Source organism: Cupressus sempervirens, chromosome 2 (assembly GCF_028749045.1).
Source record: "Cupressus sempervirens isolate cs-2001-9-10 chromosome 2, ASM2874904v1, whole genome shotgun sequence".
In the NCBI taxonomy this organism is placed as follows: Eukaryota; Viridiplantae; Streptophyta; class Pinopsida; order Cupressales; family Cupressaceae; genus Cupressus; species Cupressus sempervirens.
The window spans coordinates 232,529,840-232,551,915 of record NC_143119.1 but is presented as its reverse complement, the minus strand read 5'-3'; the positions used below and the strand labels follow the sequence as shown (position 1 = coordinate 232,551,915).

Below are 22,076 nucleotides of genomic sequence, written 5' to 3'. Positions count from 1 at the left end.
AACTAGAAAATTCAGGGATAACTGCACTTTGATCACTAACCACCTCTTTGAAAGAAGGTTTATTGTTATTACCATTTTAAAATCCAAATCTTCCATCTCTTGCAACATTATTTCCTTTTCCCAAACACTCCTTGCCATCATCACCCCCAGGCGAATCCATTCAAAGGAAGAAGTGACCTAAGACTAACCAGGACAAACCCCAGATGACAATTACCTAAAAATGATTAGTGCAAACATGAGTGAAGCCAAAGACTAAAAGCAAATAAAAGTTCGATAAAAGAAAGAAAAATAATAATGAACCACTATACACACAATCCAAGGAAAACTATTGAAGGTAGGCACAATTGGCTATGACTGGTCTACAAATAAAGTACAAATGGGGTGTTTTAAAGAAATATTTGGTGCATTCATCATTGAGTGTGTCGATAAAAGTGGAGAGACCTGATTTTATGAAAATTGAACCTCTTCCACCGCTACGTGCAACATTTTTTAGGAGGAGAAGTGGTGTTTTCTATTCTTTTGTTGAAGAAGTATTGTCTCGAGGCTGGCATAGGGATTGGTATGTGTTTTGGGAACTATTAGTTGCAAAGAAAAGAAGAGAATGTTGGTATACATAATGGAATATAATGTAAATTATGTCTATGGTTATTTAAAATAAATTATAGTTGCTGCATTGGAAGGCAGTTTTCCATTAATGGTATACATAATGTAATATAATGTAAATTATGTCTATGTTTGTTTAAAATAATGTCTATGTTTATTTAAAATAACTTATAGTTGCTGCATCGGAAGGTAGTTTTCCATTTTTAATGTGTACTTGAAAATGTGTTGGTTTTGTCATAAGATGCAACAAAGACACAGAGTTCTAACGGAGTAGGTATTTGGTGATTTTATCAATTAGGAGATGGTTGCACAGGTGGAAATCTTTGTTCCTTGCATACCTTTTCAATTTTCTCAATTGTAGTTTTTGAACTGAGTAGGAGAGAGTAATCAGCATCTCCTCATTCAAATTATTATTTTTTGTTTGCTGTGAATGTTTTTATTCGTAGGCTTGTGCCTGGAGATAGTTGGGGCAGAAATTTATCAATTAATTTATTATTGCTATTGGTTGTTATGGTCCTTTGGCCATCACTATCAATGAGGTCAACATGTACTATTGTTGTCTTTGGTTCACTTAGTGAATAGCTTTTAAAGGAAGAACCATATGTGACCAATACATCACCTTCGAAGATTATCCCAGAATGGGTTTTACAGATGCCAAATTTGTTTTTGACTGACTTGCAACAATTTGTAGAGCAATTGCAGGGCTTTAAGATTAAAATCTAGATATTTTAAAAGGTGCAACAATGTGAAGAATGCAATCTATTGATTAATATTTATGTGAAGTACAAGATATGCATTATGATTAATTGTGAACAGACTCACCTCTTTTTGTCTTGATTGTTATCTGAATAGCTTCTCATCAAGTGCAGATTCTATTTGTGAGATGCAAAAACAAATAGCGAGTTGGTATGATGAATGGTTTTTTGATATAGGCTACAAGGGAGAACATTTCTAAATAAATAATATCATAATGTGACGATCTATCGTAAAATCTAGTAAATTAGTAATGTTAAAATCCATTTTATCATTAATTCATATCTATCAAAGGTCATGTTACCACCTTCCAACCAATGAAAGGGACAAGAAAAACAAGTTGCATAGGAATTTTTTCTAGAAAGGAGCAAATGAGCAAAAAAAAAAAAACCTGACTAAAAAGGTGTATGAGCATACTTGCAATCAAGCATGTTGAATCTCTGAAGCATGTCAAGAGCATACTTCTATTGGAGTATGACTATCCCATCTGAAGATTGAAAAATTTGGAGGTCCAATATAGTGCAGAAGTCCAAGGTCTATCATCTCAAACTACTCTCTTAAAGCTTGTTGAACACTCTGAATCATAGAGGCTAAGTTAACTATAATAATGAGATCACCAACATATAATACAAGTATCAATATATCATCCATGTGATGTTGAATGTACAATGTAGGATTGTAATGACAACATGTGAATAGGGATACAAGCAAGAAGGAATCCATCTTTTCATAACAAGTCTAAGGGTCTTGTTTGAGACCATATCTTTACCTCCTAAATCTTCACACCATAGAAGAGTCCCACACAAAACCCTAATTAAGGTTGCTCCATATAGATCTCCTCATGCAGGTCTCCATGCAAAAAAACACTCTTCACATCCATCTAAAATATCATTCATCCCTGATAAGCTACAAGAGTACAAGGTGATTATAATTCATCTTGACGGCAAGAGAAAAGGTCTTAGAGTAATCAATACCTCCACCTATGAAAACCCCTTCACAACAAGACGTGCTTTGCATCTATCAATAGAACCATCGACCACAAACTTGGTATGGTACACCCACTTGCACCAAACCAACTTTCTTCCTTTCAAAAGATGACAAAGATCCAAAGTGTGATTCTTAATCAAAGAAGAGTACTCCACATCCATAGTCCTATCCCAATCTGAGTGTCGTGTCACTTGTGAAAAACTCTATGGATCATATAAAATGACATCACTCAGTAGTGCAACTTACCAAATTCTAGCATGAGTGCAAGAAGAATCTAAAGGATCTCCTGCCAAGGTCCACTCCATCAATAGTATGACAAGCCCACTTGGGCACTCATTGACATCTAGTGGAGGTAGGGAAGGTTGATCATCATTAGGGTCTTCCTCTAAGGATACGTGATCTTGTAGAGGATACTAGGTAGTGAGGGAGAAGCTAGTGATAGAGGCTCTATCTAAGGATAGTGCTCATCAAATTGGACATCTTGCCAAAACAAGACCTCTTTGGAATCAAGATTAAATGATTTGTATGCATTAACATCTTCACAATAGCCAACAAATATGAGTGGTAAACTCTCCCTTTGCAAGGATTTTCTCTGAGCATCTGGAATAAATGCCCAAGCCTCAATACCAAAAATATGAAATGTAGAAATATCGAGCTTGACATGAGTCCAAGCCTCCTCAGGAGTCAAAATTTTCAAAGCCTTGTGAGGAATCTGATTCAGAATATAGTTGGCACAATTGATAGCCTCAACCCAAAATGAATAACTCATAGCTCGAGACTGTATCTGTAAAGTGCCTTGACAATTTTTGAAGTTTTATCCCTATTTTTCTGCCTTAGGAATTTTGTCAAACACTTCCCTTGCAGCCTCAGTTTGCTGATGTTTGTTGTTTTGCTATGATTTGTGAATGCCAATGATATTGATGAATACAAATGATTGCAAAATAACTAATTGGAAATCAAATTTATATGCAACTTCTTTTTATTATTTTCCAAATGCAAGTACATGAAATTCTAATGTAAAATGCACACCTACAGCCAAGAGGTATTTTCACAAACACTTGGCATGCATCCTATGAATGACTATGCAATGAGACGTTTTTGCAAACATTTGGCATATAAACTGAATAGCTAAATTAAGTTGATTTCCCTTCAATATGTCAATGTTTACAATGACTGAAAACTTTGGTAATAAAACAACATATATTACTTGTCAAATATATCCATCTACAATCGCCAAATGTAAATACCAAAGAACTTGGAATAAGTAGTTGAGATGACATGCTTTTTGGCTTTGCTTTTTTCAGATTTTCTTTTTCTAACTGCTTTTTTGCTTTGCTTTTTCAGGTTTCTTTTTTGGCTTTTCTTTTTCGGATCCGTTGTGAAAACTGAAACCTTTCTCCTTGTCAACTGATGTCAAAAATTAGATGCATGGGCTGAACAAAAATCACTGAATATTATCTCCCAATTAATCACAACTGAATTGGCTGAATACCAAATCCTCCACTCCCAACTAGGGTTGATATCTCACAACCGAAATTGGCACCTTAGAGTCTTCAAACCCTCAGGCAAGTATGCAAGCACTACAGCTCTCAGCACAATAGATGAATATGCAACTCAAGATGTGTAAAATGACCTCCCAAAGGCTCCTTATAAAGATTTCATAAGCAACTCCAAGAAGCTTCTAGAGGAATCCGACACTTTATTCTTTTAAGTGACTTTTTGATATTTTATTATGTTAATCACTTTAATATTAAATCAATTAAATATAAAGTTACTTTTTAATATTTCATTGTTTAGTAACCTTATATGTAATTAATTTAATATATCTTTTCCCCCTTATTTCTTCCTTTTTAGCCTCTGAGAAAAATAAAGGCTAAAATAAAATAAGTAGCTAGTGCCTATCAAAAAGGGGACATTACAGTCCTCCCTTTCAAAATTGCTTGTCCTCAAGAAATTGCAAACTCGGGTGCTGTAAAATCTGCTCATTCTCCCATGTGGCATCCTTTGCAGGCAGATCCTTCCATCTCACAAAGTACTCCTTAATCACTCTGTTCCCCAATTTCCTCTCTCTAACATCAATGATCTGTTCAGGCACTAAGACCAAATGTCCCTCCTCATCAAGTGGTGGAAGATCCGTGGAAGAGATGACCTGCTGACCTAATGCCTTCTTGAGGCATGAAACATGAAATACATTATGAATATTTCTGCTCGCAGGCATCTCTAACTCATATGCTACCTCCCCAATCCTCCTGGTAACCTTGTATGGACTGTAGAACCTTGGTCTTAGTTTCTCTGCTCCACTCTTTTTAAGAGAGGATTGTCTATAGGGCTGCAATTGTAGATATACCATATCACCAATCTCAAAGTTGCGCTCAACCTTGTGTTTATTTGCATAAGTATTTTGCTGATTTTGTGCCATTACCAGATTATCCTTGAGTGCCTTCAATATATTTTGGCTTTCTTGAATCTAATCTTTTCCTTTAGGTTCCTTACTCTCACAAAAAGCCATCTCCACGAATGAAGGTACATCATACCCATACAAGGCTTTGAAAGGACTCATTCCAATGGACATATGGTGTGTGGTATTGTAGCAATACTCTCCTAAATGCAACCACCTGATCCAAGCCCGTTGTTGTCCTGTCACATAATTACGCAAGTACACCTCAACCCACTTATTAACAATTTTTGTTTGCCCATCAGTTTGAGGGTGATAACTGGTACTGGGTGTCAACTCAGTACCTATCAGTCTAAACAACTCCTGCCAAAAAGCACTCATAAACCTATTATCCCTATGGCTAACTATGTTCTTAGGTAACCCATGCAATCTAAAGATCTCCCTAAAAAATAGCTTAGCCACCTGTGAAGCCCTGTACTCTGTCGGAATAGCAAAGAAATGTGCGTATTTTGTGAGCTGGTCTACCAGAAAAAAGATGTTGTCTCTCCCTTGTACTTTGGGTAGGCCTATGATAAAGTCCATCAAAATGCTCTCCCACTTCCACTTAGGAATGGGCAAAGGCTGAAGTAACCCAGCTAGATGTGCATGCTTAGACTTATTCTGCTGGCAAGTCATGCACTCTTTCACATGCTTCAACACATCATCCTTGAGGCCTTTCCATGAAAACCTCTCTCTAATCTGTCTATAAGTTTTGAAGTAGCCTTGATGGCCTACTAGGGGTGTATCATGGAAAGATTGTAGTATTTTCTCCTTCAATTTTGATTTTGGTACTAGTAGATCCTATCCTTGTAGTAAATCACATCATCAACTATCCTGTACCTGTCATCCCAAATCAATCCATCCATCAACTCACAAGAAAATGTATTCTTGGAGTACTCCACCAGTAAGATGGATTTCCAATCTGCCAAAATCTTAGAGAGTGAGCAAGCTGAAGGCCTCCTGGAGAGGGCATCTACAACAATGTTCTTCTTCCCCTTAACATACTCTATGTCGAAATCATATGCCTGTATCTTGCTAACCCACTTTTGCTATCTTTCGTTCAAGTCCTTCTGCTCTAAGAAGTATCTGAGACTGTTATGATCTGTCCTTACCACAAATTTCCCCCCAACTAGATACTGTCTGAACTTCGCATGCATAATGGTGAGAATCTCCTTATCATAGATGGAGTATAGTCTCTCAGCTCCCCTCAACATATGGCTCTCAAAGGTGATAGGGTGTTGATTCTGCATCAATACTGCACCAATACCTTCCCCTAAAGCATCACACTCTAGAATGAAAGGCTGCATGGAATCAAGAAGTGCCAACACTAGACAACTACTCATCACCTCCTTGAGCTTATCAAAAGCTCACCATGCCTCTGCTATCCAACAAAATGCACCCTTTTTGATCAAATCTGTCAAAGGTGCCCCCAACTGTGCGAACCCCTTAACAAAATGCCTGTAGTAACTGCACAATCTAAAGAAGCCCCATATCTTTGTAAGTGACTGTGGTGTGGGCCAATCTAGAATAGCTTGTAGTTTCTCTTAGTGCACTTGGACACCCTTTGCACTGATCACATGTCCCAAATGAAAAATCTCTCTAAGGCCGAACTCACATTTTAAAGCCTTAGTGTACAAGGACTGCTCCTCCATGATGGTAAGGATCTCATCAAGCTGTTGCAAGTGTTCTTCCCAAGTTTTACTGTATATGAGCAAATCATCAAAGAATACCAAGAGGAACTTATAGAATTGTTTGTTGAAGATATGATTCATACAAGATTGGAATGTAGTAGGTGCGTTAGTTAATCCAAATGGCATCACCAAGAACTCATTGTGCCCATAGTGGCATCAAAAAGCAGTCTTGTGCACATCTTGTTCCCTCACTCTAATATGATGGTAACCCGATTGAAGATCAATATTTGAAAAGTATATTGCCCCATGTAACTCATCCAATAACTCATCAATCCTAGGTATCGGGTACCTGTTCTTGATTGTTTTCTTATTGAGGGCTCGATAATCTATACACATTCTCATGGTCTCATCTTTCTTCTTCACTAGGACCACTGAAGAAGCGAAAGGGTTGGAGCTAGGACGAATGTGTCCCATATCAAGAAATTCCTTGATTGCTTTCTCGATCTCATCCTTAAATTTCTTAGGATGGCGATAAGGGGTAGTAATAACTAGCTTGGCCCCTTCTTCCAACTCAATAGTATGCTTGAAGCCTCTGTTTGGTGGCCTACCTAGGGATATCTCACCAAAAACTTTGTCATGTTTTCCCAATAGCTCCTTGATGTCAATGTGGACTGGCTGTCCTAAATATGTAGATTCCTTAGGAGTGATCACACACTCTACTACCCAAACTATGTCATCATGCCTGAAAATACTCTCCATATGTCTAGCTGAAACAATCTTAGGTACTTTAGATGTCATACCTCTAAGCACCACTCTACACCCATTAGCATCTCTGAACTTGAGTTCCATGGTTTGGAAGTTCTACAAGTACTTCCCTAATGACTGCAACCATTGGACCCCAAGTATGGCATGGATATCACCCAAGTCAACCACATAGAAATCATCTACAAATGTGCGGTTTCCCATCATAATAGACAACTATGGAATCCACTAAGTACAAGCTATCTTACTCCCATCAGCCACCATCACACTGAATCCCTCAAAATCCTGTAGAGGAATTTGTCGCTTGTTCACCAATGATGCATCAATGAAGTTATGAGTAGCTGCACTGTCAATCAATACTACTATCGGATGACCTTGTAAGACCCCACGAACTTTGAAAGAGTTGAACTTAGGAGCACTAGAGATAGAAGCAATGATCTCATCATGATTTTCCCCATCTGAACCGTTATCGTCTTCCCTTTGAGGTTCCTCTTCCTCATAATTGCTCTCATCATTTGATATCACCTCAATTAAGTGAGCCTTGCCTTTCCCTAGGCAATGGTGTCCACTAGACCATTTCTCCTTGCAATGATAGAAAATCCCCTTAAGCCGACAGTCCTATCTATAGGCTTCATCAAAGTTCTCCTTATTCCTTTTTTTCTAGAATGGCTTCTTCCCCTTATCCTTATGGGATGTGAAAGGCTTGCTAGGAGCCCTAATGCTAGATGTAGAATATTACATGTCTCTAGTCTTCATGATAGCATCCTAGAGAGAATCTAGTTTGAAGGCCTTAACCCAACCACGAAGAGGCTCTGTCAATCCCTCAATGAAGAGCATAATCAAACACTGTTCTAAAATATTTGTCACCATAACTGCCAACTGTTGGAACTCTGTGATGTAAGCATCCACTGAATTAGTCCGCCTGAGTTGTGCTAACTCCCTAAAGTGGAGTTTAGGATCCTTATGATCAAACCTATCAATGAGCTTCTGGGTGAATTCCAAATATGAAGTAATGTTGGCATGCCCCAAGGTAACAAGTCCATGGTAGCACCATTCATGTGCTTCACCTTCCAAATGGAGTGTGGCGTACTGGATAGCCTCTATTTCCAACATAGGATTGAGCTGCAAATATGTGTCGAGCTTCTGAACCTAAGCTTTAGCTGTACCTTTGTTACTTCCATCAAATGATGGTAAGGTTAGTTTTCCCACCTTACGCTACAAGTCTTGATTTTGCACTCCTTGTTGATTGTTTCCTGGTCTATTTCTCAATTTAAAACCACAAAAGTCTACTAGTGACATGGTAGCCTTGAAATCATCACCTAGAGAGTTGTACTCCCTCAAATAATCACCATATCCATCTTCTCTTACTTGCTGGTCATGATTCGTAGCACCCTGTTCTCTCAAAAATGTAGGCATAATAGGCCTATGAGTAGCTCTACTTGTTGTTCTAGAACTACTTTGAGTTGTGTCATTGTTTTCTTGACCCTCATTGTGTCCATTTTGCCCATTAGTCCTGTTATGGTTCATATCATTTCCATTGTTTCTGTTATCTACTAGCTATCCAAGCATAAGTGATAGTTCTTCTCTTCCTTTTGCTATTTCATCTCTCAACTCCTGTTGCCCTCTTGCAAGAGCATTAAGCATTTGTTGGGTACTACTTTCTTCCATGAGTTCTAAAGGACTTAAGCTCTTTCTTGCCCTGTTATAGAATTTATCCAAAGGATTTATGAATGGAACATTTGGAAACTCTTCACTCATAACCCATATAGGATGGCGAAAACTTTAGCTCTAATACCACTGTAAAGTGACTTGACAATTTTTGAAGTTTTATCCCTATTTTTCTGCCTTAGGAATTTTGTCAAACACTTCCCTTGTAGCCTCAGTTTGCTGATGTTTCTTGTTTTGCTATGATTTTTCAATGCCAATTATATTGATGAATACAAATGATTGCAAAATAACTAATTGGAAATCAAAGTGATATGCAACTTCTTTTTATTATTTTCCAAATGCAAGCACATGAAATTCTAATGTAAAATGTACACCTACAGCCAAGAGGTATTTTCACAAACACTTGGCATGCATCCTATGAATGACTATGCAATGAGACGTTTTTACAAACATTTGACATACAAACTGAATAGCTTAATTAAGTTGATTTCCTTCAATACTTCAATGTTTACAATGACTGAATACTTTGGTAACAAAAAGACATATATTACTTGTCAAATGTATCCATCTATAATTGCCAAATGTAAATACCAAAAAAACTTGGAATAAGTAGCTGAGATGACATGCTTTATGGCTTTGCTTTTTTTGGATTTTCTTTTTCGAAATGCTTTTTCAAATCTTCTTTTTTGAACTGCTTTTTCACTTTGCTTTTTCGAACTACTTTTTCAACTCTTCTTTTTTGCTTTTCTTTTTCGAATCTGTTACAAAAATTGAAACCTTTCTCCTTGCCAACTGATGTCAAAAATTAGATGCACAGGTTGAAAAAAAATCACTGAATATTATCTCCCAATTAATCACAAATGAATTGGCTGAATACCAATTCCTCCACTCCAACTAATGCAAATACCAAAAGAACCTGGAATAAGTAGTTGACATGACATGCTTTTTGGCTTTGCTTTTTTTTGATTTGATTTTTCGGATTGCTTTTTTGGCTCTGCTTTTTTGCTTTTCTTTTTCAGAGTGCTTTTTTGGATCTTCTTTTTAAACTATTTTTTCGGCTTTGCTTTTTCACTTTGCTTTTTCGGATCCACTGCGAAAACTGAAACCTTTCTCCTTGCCAACTGATGTCAAAAATTAGATGCATGGGCTAAACAAAAATCATTGAATATTGTCTCCCAATTAATCACAAATGAATTGGCTAAATACCAATTCCTTCTCACAACTGAAATTGGCACCTTAGAGTCTTCAAACCCTCAGGCAAGTATGCAAGCACTAAGGCTCCTAGCACAATAGATGAATATGCAACTCAAGATGTGTAAAATGACCCCCCAAAGGCTCCTTATAAATATTTCACAAGCAACTCCAAGAAGCTTCTAGAGGAATCCAACACTGTATTCTTTTGAGTGACTTTTTGATATTTTATTATGTTATTCACTTTAATATTAAATCAATTAAATATAAAGTTACTTTTTAATATTTCATTGTTTAGTAACCTTATAAGTAATTAATTTAATATATCTTTTCCACCTTATTTCTTCCTTTTTATCCTCCGGGGAAAATAAAGGCTAAAATAAAATAAGTAGTTGGTGCCTGTCAAAAAGGGGACATTACAGTATCACACAATTGGTCGTCTCCCATAATGTTCTTTCTATTCTTTCTCTAGGTAACCCCATTTTGCTAATTGTGAACTATTATAAACCATTCTTAGTGCAAAAATATCTAAAAGACTGATTCACGTATTCCCTACCATTGTTAATTTGTATATGCCTAATAGAAATACCAGATTGCTTCTCCACATATCTCTTAAAGATTTGAAAAGAATCAAAGACATCAAAATTGTACTTCAAGAAGTACATCCATGTGCATCTAGATAATTCATCTATGAAGGTAAGCACATATCGGACACCTGAAAAAGATGGAGTGAGAAATGACATAAGATCACTGTGTATCAACTCCAATGATGCCTTAGCATGTGAGGATCTACCTATCAAAAAAGGATCTTTGTGATGTTTTCCAAGTGCACAACCTCGACAAACATCATCTATACAAGAGATCTAAGGTAGCCTAGTCACTAGCTCCTATATTCTCATTTGTTGTAGATATCTATGATTGTCATGGCCAAAACACTCATGCCAAAGCTTGCTCATTGTATCAACATGAGAAACAAGAGAAACACCTGTAGAATTAGAGCTCTCAAAGCCATCAAACCGACATAAGTGAGATTTTAAATAAACACTCCCAGTAGCAACAACCAAATCAGGATCATGGAGGTCTTAAATAACCACATCACGCAGTGAGAACTCAACTTTCTTACACAATAGTTTACGGCCAAAGGCGAATGTGTTACAACTCTATCATTGCCATTGCACTAGTGTGTTGAGTAAACGCTTTCGCGAGGCTGATTTAGATGCACAATTCACTTGTTTCTTAAAATAAGGTAAGTTTTCTCTAAGCTTTTTGTTGATTATGGCTAGATGGTCAAGAACTTGTTTATCATTGATCTTTTCTTGTTGTGGTTATGCATTATGCATCAAAGCTATAGGAAATCTTGACTACAAAGCACTGAGACTATGTTTTACAATGCAATTAATTCTTTTGTTGATGATGTGCTTTCCTCTATATACTACTATCCCCTTTTCTTCTCCTTTTAAGTTCTATTGATTTATAGCACATAATTTATCTTATCTCCTTGACCTATTTTTCTACAGCTTTAACAAAAAGCATTGGTCTACATACTGATGTCCACATTGATGACCGATCTTTTTGGCCTACTTGTGTGACATTTATTTATGCCTCAACTATTTCCAATACATAACTTATTATCAAAGGTTAACTATATGGTTTATAATCTATTAATTGTTAAATTTTAGTTATTACTATTATCATATGTTTGATGTTCTAATTAATTTTGAATTTGCAGGAGGTGGTAATATTTTGCCATTAACACCTCCACTTTCTAGTGAACATATAGATAATTATGGGATATTTTTACTCAAAAAGAGGGAAGATGCTTTAATATATGCAAGAAAAATGGTTAATCCTGATATGGTGTAATAACTATTAGGAGTACAATCAGTTGATGACATGCCAAACAATGTATCTCATTTTCTCTTGCATATTTTTCAAATTATTTTTCAAGGCTAAATTTGATTACTTAGACTCATTTTTTTACAACTAAGATACATATCATTATATATGTCTTATGATGCACAATATTTCATACCAAGTTTGTAGAACTAACATATTAGTATATATTCTATGCTTAAGGCATTGCCATATTTGACATGAAATATACAAAATCACTATGTTACATTAATGGCCTTGCCATATTTGGCATGAAATATATGAAATCCCTATGTTAATAAATATTAAATGTAATGGACACTATTGACAGGTAGCACTACATAGTCTTTAGAATTACAAAATGAACTTGTCATGGTATACAAAATAAAGATGCACGTTATGATTCCACCTATTACCATTATTTTTCAAAATTGATAAACATTATATTTAAGAATTATTTTTTTCTTCAATCAATTAGACCCAATTGGAATTCCAATGAGACTTAATAATGTGATGGACACTTCTGATAGGGATGCAATACTCCTGAAGGTGTCCCCTTAAAAAATAATTTTGGCTAGCTGTTGAAATTTAGATGGTAATCTAATATTGGCAACATTCATTTCCAACAACATTGTTGTGTTCTTGACTATGTCTACAATAACAATGTGTCTTCATGTTATTCACCCAAAATTCACTCCAATTGATATATTAATATTAGTGAATATATACCAAAATTGTGGCCATATTTTTGCTTCAAGTGAAGCTCGTTGTCTAAAACTATATAACTAATGATAGTTTTTCCACGTTAGAAATTTGTTTCATTCCTTATATCAAGCGACCTTGTTTGATAATAGTGTTTCCATTTATGACAACATCTATACATTCACATTAGCCAACTTGCCTACAAATCCAAATAAGCAAATTATCTCTTTGATTTTCTACATGGTACAAAATGAGCCACTTTTTAATTTGTCCACTATAACAAAAATGTAGTCATTAATTCTTTGTGTTTGTCGCAACTCCAAAGAAAAGTCCATACTAATAATGCATACCCATGATCTCTCTGATATAAAAAATGATTTGGTGTTTTTCTTCACTTCTTTGGCATACTGTTCATTTTACATATGCACTCATTCCTAGACATCAATAATAACTCAATCTGTTGTGCTAATGTTTTTTCCACTCCAAAATGTTCACTTAAGCATTCATTATGTTCTTTCTTTATTAAGTTTTCCCTTGTTGAGCCTTGAGGTAGGCACACTCTCGTGCCTTTAAACAACATTTTTTTTAACAAAATACTCCAACCATGAACTTCTATCAAATCCAATATGATTGTTATATGTTGCCCATGCTTCTTTAAAATATTCATCTTCCTTGTACAAATCTATCAAATAATCAAATATAGATCTCATTCAACAAAAAACACTTATTCAATGCATCAACAAATCTATTTGATTTACTAGTTATATGTTTGAAAACAAATGATAGACTTTGCAAGAATTCAAACCACTTCATGTGTTTTTAAATTAGCTTACCTTATCTATTAATGAATTGTAATGCATGATTATCAATGTACAACACAAAATCCTTGAACAACAAATAGTGTCTCCATTTCTTGAGTGCTTGCACAATTGCATAGAAACTTTATTATACATATAATACATTCTTTTTACTTCATTTATCTTCTCACTAAAATAAGTTATCGGTCTTCTCTCTTGATTGAGAAATCCTCCTATCACTATCCCACTTACATTACAATCAACTTGGAACACTTTACTAAAATCTGGTAGTACTAGTACGGGCTTCTCAGCAAGTCATGGAAGTTGCTACTATCCAAACAAGTTCACTTTTATTTTCTTTTATTGTTTATATGATTGGAGGCTTGCTAAGAAAAGGAAGCTTCTTGCTTTAGACATATTTCTTGGTGTTGGTCAATCAAGAATGATTTTCACCTTTTTTGGATCCATTTTCAGACTACAACCGAAAATCATAGAACCCAAACAAGCTAACTCGTCTTTCATGAAACTACACTTTTTCATATTTGCCATCAACTTTTTCTCTTTTAGCCTTTGTAGGAATTCCTTAAATGCTGCAAACATTCCCCTTTTGACTCACTAAATATCATAATATCATCTAAATAAAAAATTACACACTTACCAAGGTGAGGCTTCAAGACTTCATTCATCAATATCATAAAAGTGTTCAATGCATTTGACAACTCAAACAACCCACGAAGTCATCCCTGGTAAAGGAAACTAATATTTGATTCTTATTTTGTTTATTGCTCTTGAGCACGTACAAATTTGTCAACTTCCATCTTTCTCTAGTGCCAACACTATTGGAATTGCACATGAGCTTAAACTTTCTTTAATGAACCCCTTATCAAGTAGTTCTTGCACTTGCTTATTAATCTCTTCATTTTCTTTTGCTATCATTGTCATTCTACATGTATTTGTTTCCTCTTGGGAATTCTCCTCTTCCCCTACCTTCTTGTGTATTTGCACTTTATGCTTTGCTTCCCCTGCCTCTTCCATTTTTTGGTTGTCCTCTTCTGAGTGGGAATACGCCCTTGCCTTGGGAATTGTTTCGTTGTCTTCTACTCGATTTTTCTCCTCCTTTAAGACATTGGTAAACCTCCTCTATTATCTGCCAAATATAGAAGTGAAATTGCATGCCAATTATGAAAGTGATAGTTTCATTACAATCACATACTAATATCATGTAGCAAGTTCTACTAATAAAAGAAATACACGGCATATTTGAATGGCAGAATATTATTCTCATTGATTGTATCAGAGTATTACATAAATGCAGTATAGTTCCAACAATAACCACAGCCTCACTTGTTCCAAATTCCATACAAATAAACTTGATATGGTTGGTTAAGTTTGCAACTGTCACCAACTGATGACACAACTAATACCCCTTCAAACTAGTGTTTTGTTAACTAACAAAAGAAACTATTCATGGCATAATTGTCACCTACATCCTCCACACCACACTATGCATCAATTTGATTTCTCCCGGTTCAAGCCCCATTTGATTCACCTCTTCAACTTCTTCAACGATGTACTCTTCTTCTTCATCACTAGTGACATCTTCGACATGTCCACCTCTTCTCTGAGCTACTTCTATGGAATCCAACCACACAGTGATACCCCTCGTCGCTTCATCTATGCACACTCTTATTATCTTTGCAATTTTCAGCTATAAGCCTCTAGCTCCTCTTCCTCCTCTGCAACCCCACCCCCAATGAACCATTTTGACTACCTTCCACACTCCCAAATTCAATGCCAGTCGCAATTGAACCTACTTTGATACCAATCAATACAAACTGTAAACCATAACTTCAACCTTAAATTAACATCAATCATATAGTGAACTGACTTCAATGCCCATTTCAACATGAAAACAAGTAATTGTAACTTAAGAGCTTCATTTCTTCCCAATCTACATTTCATACATTGAAAATCAGCTCTAAATAACCACATACTCTGTTAATTGGTAAGACAGATTTGGACCCCTTCAAATAACATATCTCTTCTAAAACTTGATTGGGCCCACAATATCTGAAATTGAAAATCAAAGTGTCTTAAGAGCCAGCCTCCAAGACACCAATTATCCCCATGCAACTCTATATTTATTCAACAACCCTTTATATTCTAGTTTTCTTTATTATGTCTTCTTCCACTGTGGACTTCTTTGTAATGTCCCTTCTCCGTGCTAGACCTATTGGCACCTAGTTGGTCTATCTTTCCATCTGGATAGACTAATGACATTTTTTTTAGGATGTCAGCCAGTCACAAAAGTCTTTTGGTTTTAGTAGAGGAGATATTTAAGTGGAAAATTCTAAGGTTAAAGTCACGTTGCTTTATTAAATTGATTTATACAGTAACTTTATTATTTAAAGTCACTTTATGACAAAATGACTTAAGTGACTAAAAGACAAAATTTTCCCACATTGTTAAGTTGTACACATCTCCCCTCACTTCGAGGTTGTATAAGAAAGCAGTTGCATTAGGATTGACACCACGAATATATGTTATTTTCTCAAATCCTAAAAGTTGCTTAAATGTGACTGAATAATTTTCTAAGGATGAAACCCCTTACGGAAAGTAGTGAGATGGCCACCTTTAAACATCACACACTAAGGGAAGAATTAAGGTTGGAAAAAAAAATCAACTTTGACTATTTAACACTTTTGATCTAAGAATTAAGCTTAGTGTGTGATGTTTAAGCCGTTGTGATGTTTAAGCCGTTCCTAGTGGAACTGGACGCAAACCAGTGTCTCACCCTTTTTGATATACAAAATTAAGTTGGAAGTAGCAAGTTGGGAGATATCAGTAGACTGGAAGCTCAAAGAACTGATCATAGAACAGACATATGAGTGGCGGACCATGGCAATAGGGACAGAAGGACATGCAAGTTGGCAGGACAGACATTTCCAGCCCGAACAGTAAAGGTAATTCTTGGCGTTAAGCATTTTACCAGTTCGGATTCAATCACTAGCAGAAAACAGGTAGCGGAATAGACATGAGAATGTTGGGAATAGCAGGCCAACCCTATGCATAAAGTACAGCAGGTAATGCACACAGTTACTGCAGACCCGTTGACAGTAGCACGGGTATCATAGCTAATACCATCTCCATTCTGTAAGCAACTTGCACTAAGGTATACGCATTAACAGTGGGTTCAGAAGGTGGTGTGGATGAAGTTCTAGCTGGGTCAAGCATACCATTGAGAACGTCGGCATATAGGAACAGGTGGCTGGAAGTTCAACATGGAACAAGCAGTCACAGTCCAGTCGGGTTCCATAGCGGCACTCACCATAACAAATCGGGTCTGTACTACACTTGCCAAAACCACATACCAGTTGTTGTATTTCTATATTCATCTTTATTTGAATTCGGAGTTTGTCTATGGTGTTTATACAACTGATCTGTGTTTACTGTTACTATTTTGAATCAATACAATGAACTGACGTTATCGTGCCCCTATTAACTGCACCTAATTTCTGAGGTCACTATTTCATTATTATTCTTGTTATCCAATGATATCCATGCCGAGAGTTAATAAAGAGATGATACAGGAGTACCTATGCTTAAAATCTGTGATTCCATATCAACTGTTTGACAAAATTCCTTAGTCCCAGTTAAACTTATCAGATCAAACCAAGTTGGGGTTCTTACATTCTACTAGCCTTAGAACAGATTGGATGGCTTCTTCCAACCCTTTCTTTTCATGTCACTCACTCCTCATAGCTTCACCTGTTTGTTTTTGGTTCAACGAACTTCTCCTTTTCCAAACCCTCTTTTCCACTTCCTCTCTATTTTTTTCTTGGTCCAAAAACTCCAACCCTCTTCCTGTGACTCTCTGCCTTCTCCTCCTTGAAGCATCCGATTAAATTTGTTAAGTACAAAAAAAAACAAATGAAATATCCTGGCACCTTCATTTTTGATGGATGTATTGAGAAATGTCAACCATGAAATTGGTGTAATATTATTGCGGCAAAATCAGCAAGGCATTTCACCAAACAATTATGTGTCTCCCTTGAATTTGGAAACACTTGCAAACAAATAAGAAACAAAAATAAATTGTTTTAAAGAAGAAAACCATAACGTCTTGTTGAGTAATCACCGAAATCAGTTTGTGTCAAGGAGCCTCTATTGAGTTGAGTAGTTAAGGGGAGTATGGGGAACTTGAGAGTCAATCTTGGAAGGAAATGAAAATTTAAAAAATTATTATGAGTTAAAGAAGAGAGGATCATATTTTTAATCAATCAATATTCTAGCAACTTTTCAAAGTTTCTAAATTACAATTTTCTTTAATTTAGAGAACATTTTATTCAAACATTCTCTATTAACAAGGTCAACGACATATGCTAGCAACTTTTCACAGTTTCTAAAGTACATTTTTCTTTAATTTGGAAATTTTCCCATGCATGTAATTTAGATATTTCTTCAATTTTCTTTTATTACAAATGAGAATGTTTACACATTAGCTTCTCCTAGTTTCAAGAATATTTTATTCAAACATTCTTTACTAACAAGGCCAACCACATGAAGGTGGAAGCTTGCATGGCCTTTCCTAATTTACCTAAGACAACCACACAACACATCACAAGTTACAACACTACACATAAACCACCACACTAAACAAGACAAGACAACACCACACAACATGACGAAAAACAACATAGAACCACACTAAACAACACAAAACAACAGGACACGACACATAACACAACACATACATTTTATTATATATTGCTGAAAAAAATATAAAGTATTAGGAACACATACGTACCTCATCAATCACTTCAACTTCAAAACAATGGAACCCACCTAATAAATCTTCCAAACATTTTAAACATATGAATATTAGAAATTGAGATTTGATTCTCTATTCTATAAAATCTGCTACCATAAAGCCAAAGAATATTGTATACCTCTGTTCCATTTAAAATATTAAAGAAAATGAATAAACCCAACAAAGCTCACTTGGCTTATGTTTTAACTTGCCAATCTATTGGCGCTAATCTGCAAGTTTGGGAAAATATCCAAAAGTCAATAAATAATACAATGGTATATGGTGGCTACATTGTTAAATACGAGATGCCCAAATAAAGCATATCACTATATGTCTTCTACCAATACCTGCATTGTCAAATACCAGTTGTATTTAAATAATGAAAAACCTAGAATCTGTAGCCAATAAGATAAGGAAGAGGTTGAACCTTGACCTTGATATACCTTCTATACACACTGATCCTCATAACTTCAGTTAAAACTCTCTTTCTACATCATCATTCCTTTTATATCATATTAATCTATCTACATTGCCTATTGTTATCATGCTAGTATAGACACTACTTTCTCTAAACTATCTAACATCATTATAACCTTGGTTTTAGATGGTTTCTAAACACAGGTAAACTAAAACAATCTGATGAACAAGGAATTAGAGTTTCATGTTGAGATAGAACCACATCTCTTTTCTATTAGGTCACATGACACTCTATTATATTGAAGATCACAATCCTCCTACTTTTGTTTCATCTTCTTCGCATGTATTCTCTACTAACTAAATCTTGAGTTTCTAGACGTTATGACCATGCCCTCTTTGAAGTAACACATTATCTTTGCGACATTCTTCTGAGTTTCCTTGTTAGGTAAATTTTACCCTTCTACTATGTGATTTTATGAATGTACATATGAAAACAATAAATCTAATGAAATAACTCAATAACGGTGGTGTCTTTTCATGTAGATTGTTCTTATCTTTTTAATATTTTGCATGAATTCCTTGTCACCATTGCTTGGACATAGGAAGGTATGTTGAATATATAGATATAGTTATAGTCCATAACATTATTCTTGATTTAGATGCCAAATAAGAAAATCTTACAACTTTAAGGGTAGACCATAATAATCGTAAGGGTGTGTAAAACAATTTACAAAAAAAGTTGTAATGTATGAGTGGTGAGAAAAAGGTAGAGAAACAAGTTCTTGTTAAAAGAATAAAAATTATTAAGACTAAATAACTTGAATATATTATGAAAGTTTTCTATGAAGTTTATCATGTCCATTTGAATTGATTGGATTTGTAACAAGTAATAATGAGCTTTTTCTTGCCCATTAAGAATTACCTGCAAGAATATGTTTACCTTGGTTGTTGTACCTTTTCTTTTTTCTACCTCTTCTTGTGCTCTGCCACAAAAATTTAACACTAAACACAAAAAACATAGAAAAATAAAAGATGAACAATAAGATATCAAGCTCACTCGCAAAAAAATTAAATGAAAAAATCAAAGCAAAACAAACAACTGGAAGGAAAATGAAGAAACATAAACAAAAGACAGAACATCAAGAAACACACCTTATTAGTCATACGAAATGGTCATGAAAATAATAAAAAATGTTGCTACATCCCATTTCTAGATCCTGTTTTCACTCTTTCGTGTCAATCTCATCAAGCACATCAACTAAATTAATGTAGCTTCTTTGTACTAATACAACTCGCATATAATCCCAAATTTTTTCCTGTGCTAATACAGTCCACAGATAATCACGTTAGTGCTTTCTTGAGTATAATAATGGCATCCAACTAATCAATTTTCAAAACATTTCAAACTCATCAACACTAGAAGTTGGGATTCCATTCTCTATTTTTAAAATATGCTTACCTAAAGCCAAGAAAAGTTGTTTCGATGTATCCCATTGCAAATGTTAATCAAAATGAATAACTCCAACATACCTATTAGAGCTCCCAAAAAAGGAATCCAAAATAATATTAAACGCCAAAGAAAAATAGTAAACTCCAATGGTACACATATTTAACTGTTTGAAAACTTCATAACCAAACCAAGGATCAATTAGTTAGCTAATGATTCAACTCCATAACAACACAAAAATCAGTTACTTGATAGTTAAGCTTACTACTGTAGATGATTTTCAACTTCTATAAAGAATTTGAAAGCCAATAAAAATACTACACTGTACCTAAAAGACTACGAGCAAAACATGTTGGGAATACCAGAAATACAATAGGGCATGTAGCTATGAGGTCTATGAATTGTTGAACTTGGAAAGAAGTAGAAGTTAAAAAAAACAATACCCTTGCATGTTTAGTTAACTTTCTGGCAGTATCATACTATCAAGCATCTAGTATAAATCACATAACAATTAAAATGGTGGAAGGAAATGATTGACAAATAGCAAAAGGACTAGTAGTGTAGGAGACCAATTTCATATATAGGTCAGCAAATTGTATAGAGTTGACCAAGATTACAATAACCATTACAAATGTAGTCATACACTGTGGCCCAAGAAGTACCTGAGCACTATTTACAACACCCTTATGTGCACTAGTAATTTCTGTAAGTCTTCTGAAAATTTTGAATTACCAAACTTATGATGCCTTTAATCTATCCTTTGTATATCAGACTTGTATGAAGTGTTACCAATAGTATAATTACTATTCTAGAAATGTTCTTATCCCTGCAATAAATTGCATAAGGCAGTAATGTAGAGGAACATACTTTATTGTGTATTGTGTGTTCTCTATCCTCATACATACCCTATGTTTATATTGCACCCAAGAGGCATTTCCTTAAAAAGGACATGCCTCTTCTAGGTCGGCCATTATGAATAAACAAATAATAATCTTCCAAGATCAGCGTCTCTTAGTAAGTATAATTATATAGTAATTATACTAACAACTATACAAACTAAACATTATTAAATGCTCCTAAATAAGTTGCCGATAAGGTTAATTATATAGGGTTATAAAAGAGGCAAATCCTACATAAGGATATCCATGCTTTACATTATCTTGTAGGATCTGCTATTTAGATCAGTATGTTATCGCAGTTACATAGGATTAACAATTTCTTCCTGTGTAATGAATTTAGGACTGCATATTCTTTATTGACCATAGGCAACGAAGGTGGTCTTATCCTCCCCAACTCTCTATCTTTCACCTCTTTCTACATTTGCAATTCATAAGTTTCATCGTGTGTGATCCTCTTCCAAGTTAAAATTAATAATGTTTAAACTTTCATAAACTATTATTTTGTTTGCAAAGATATATATTATTTAAATTTGCAAACCTATAAATCGTGTCAATGTTTGAGCAATCAAAATTTGAAAGGAAAACATACTTAAGTATACAAGTAATAAATTTACAAGATTCATAATTATTCCAATTTTTGACACCCTACAATACCAATATATACGGAATTTAGTCACTCAAACACCAAAAAGCACTTAAATATTCACATTAAATTATGTCATAGCGGTCTGTGAATATGGGTGCAAGTACCAATGCTACTACATCATTTTCAAAGTGCTAGCTAAGTGCATGTCTATAGCTTGTCTATTCTAATATTCAACAATATAAGTTAACATTAAAATAATTACCAATTATGTAATAATTCATGTATCAAATAAGTTGAAATGCAAAACACGTTTCAAATAATGACAGAACATTGAGTCTTAATATAAACTGAAGCCCAATACAAATTGATACGTAAATACAGTTTTACAATTTAAAAGCAATAATGAAAAATTACTTGGATGGTGCAATTTAAAAGAAACAATGATGAATTACCTGGAAGAAGATTTTGTCATTTGTCCTTGGTTGCTCTGCCCCTTCTTGTTAACCACCTCTTTTGT

At 34.9% G+C, this 22,076-nt stretch overlaps 1 protein-coding gene across 1 annotated transcript; it reads right to left on the bottom strand.

Moving 5' to 3' along the window:
* Window positions 1-4,273: 4,273 nt before the first annotated feature.
* Window positions 4,274-4,762, bottom strand: LOC149571896 (uncharacterized). The gene has a single exon (XM_089815745.1). It carries the CDS (start codon window positions 4,760-4,762, stop codon window positions 4,274-4,276), a length of 489 nt encoding a protein of 162 aa, XP_089671871.1.
* Window positions 4,763-22,076: the final 17,314 nt, after the last annotated feature.

Bases quoted from the DNA above. Each gene is read 5' to 3' on its own strand.
- LOC149571896 (XM_089815745.1), bottom strand. From the start codon at position 4,762: ATGGCACAAAATCAGCAAAATACTTATGCAAATAAACACAAGGTTGAG.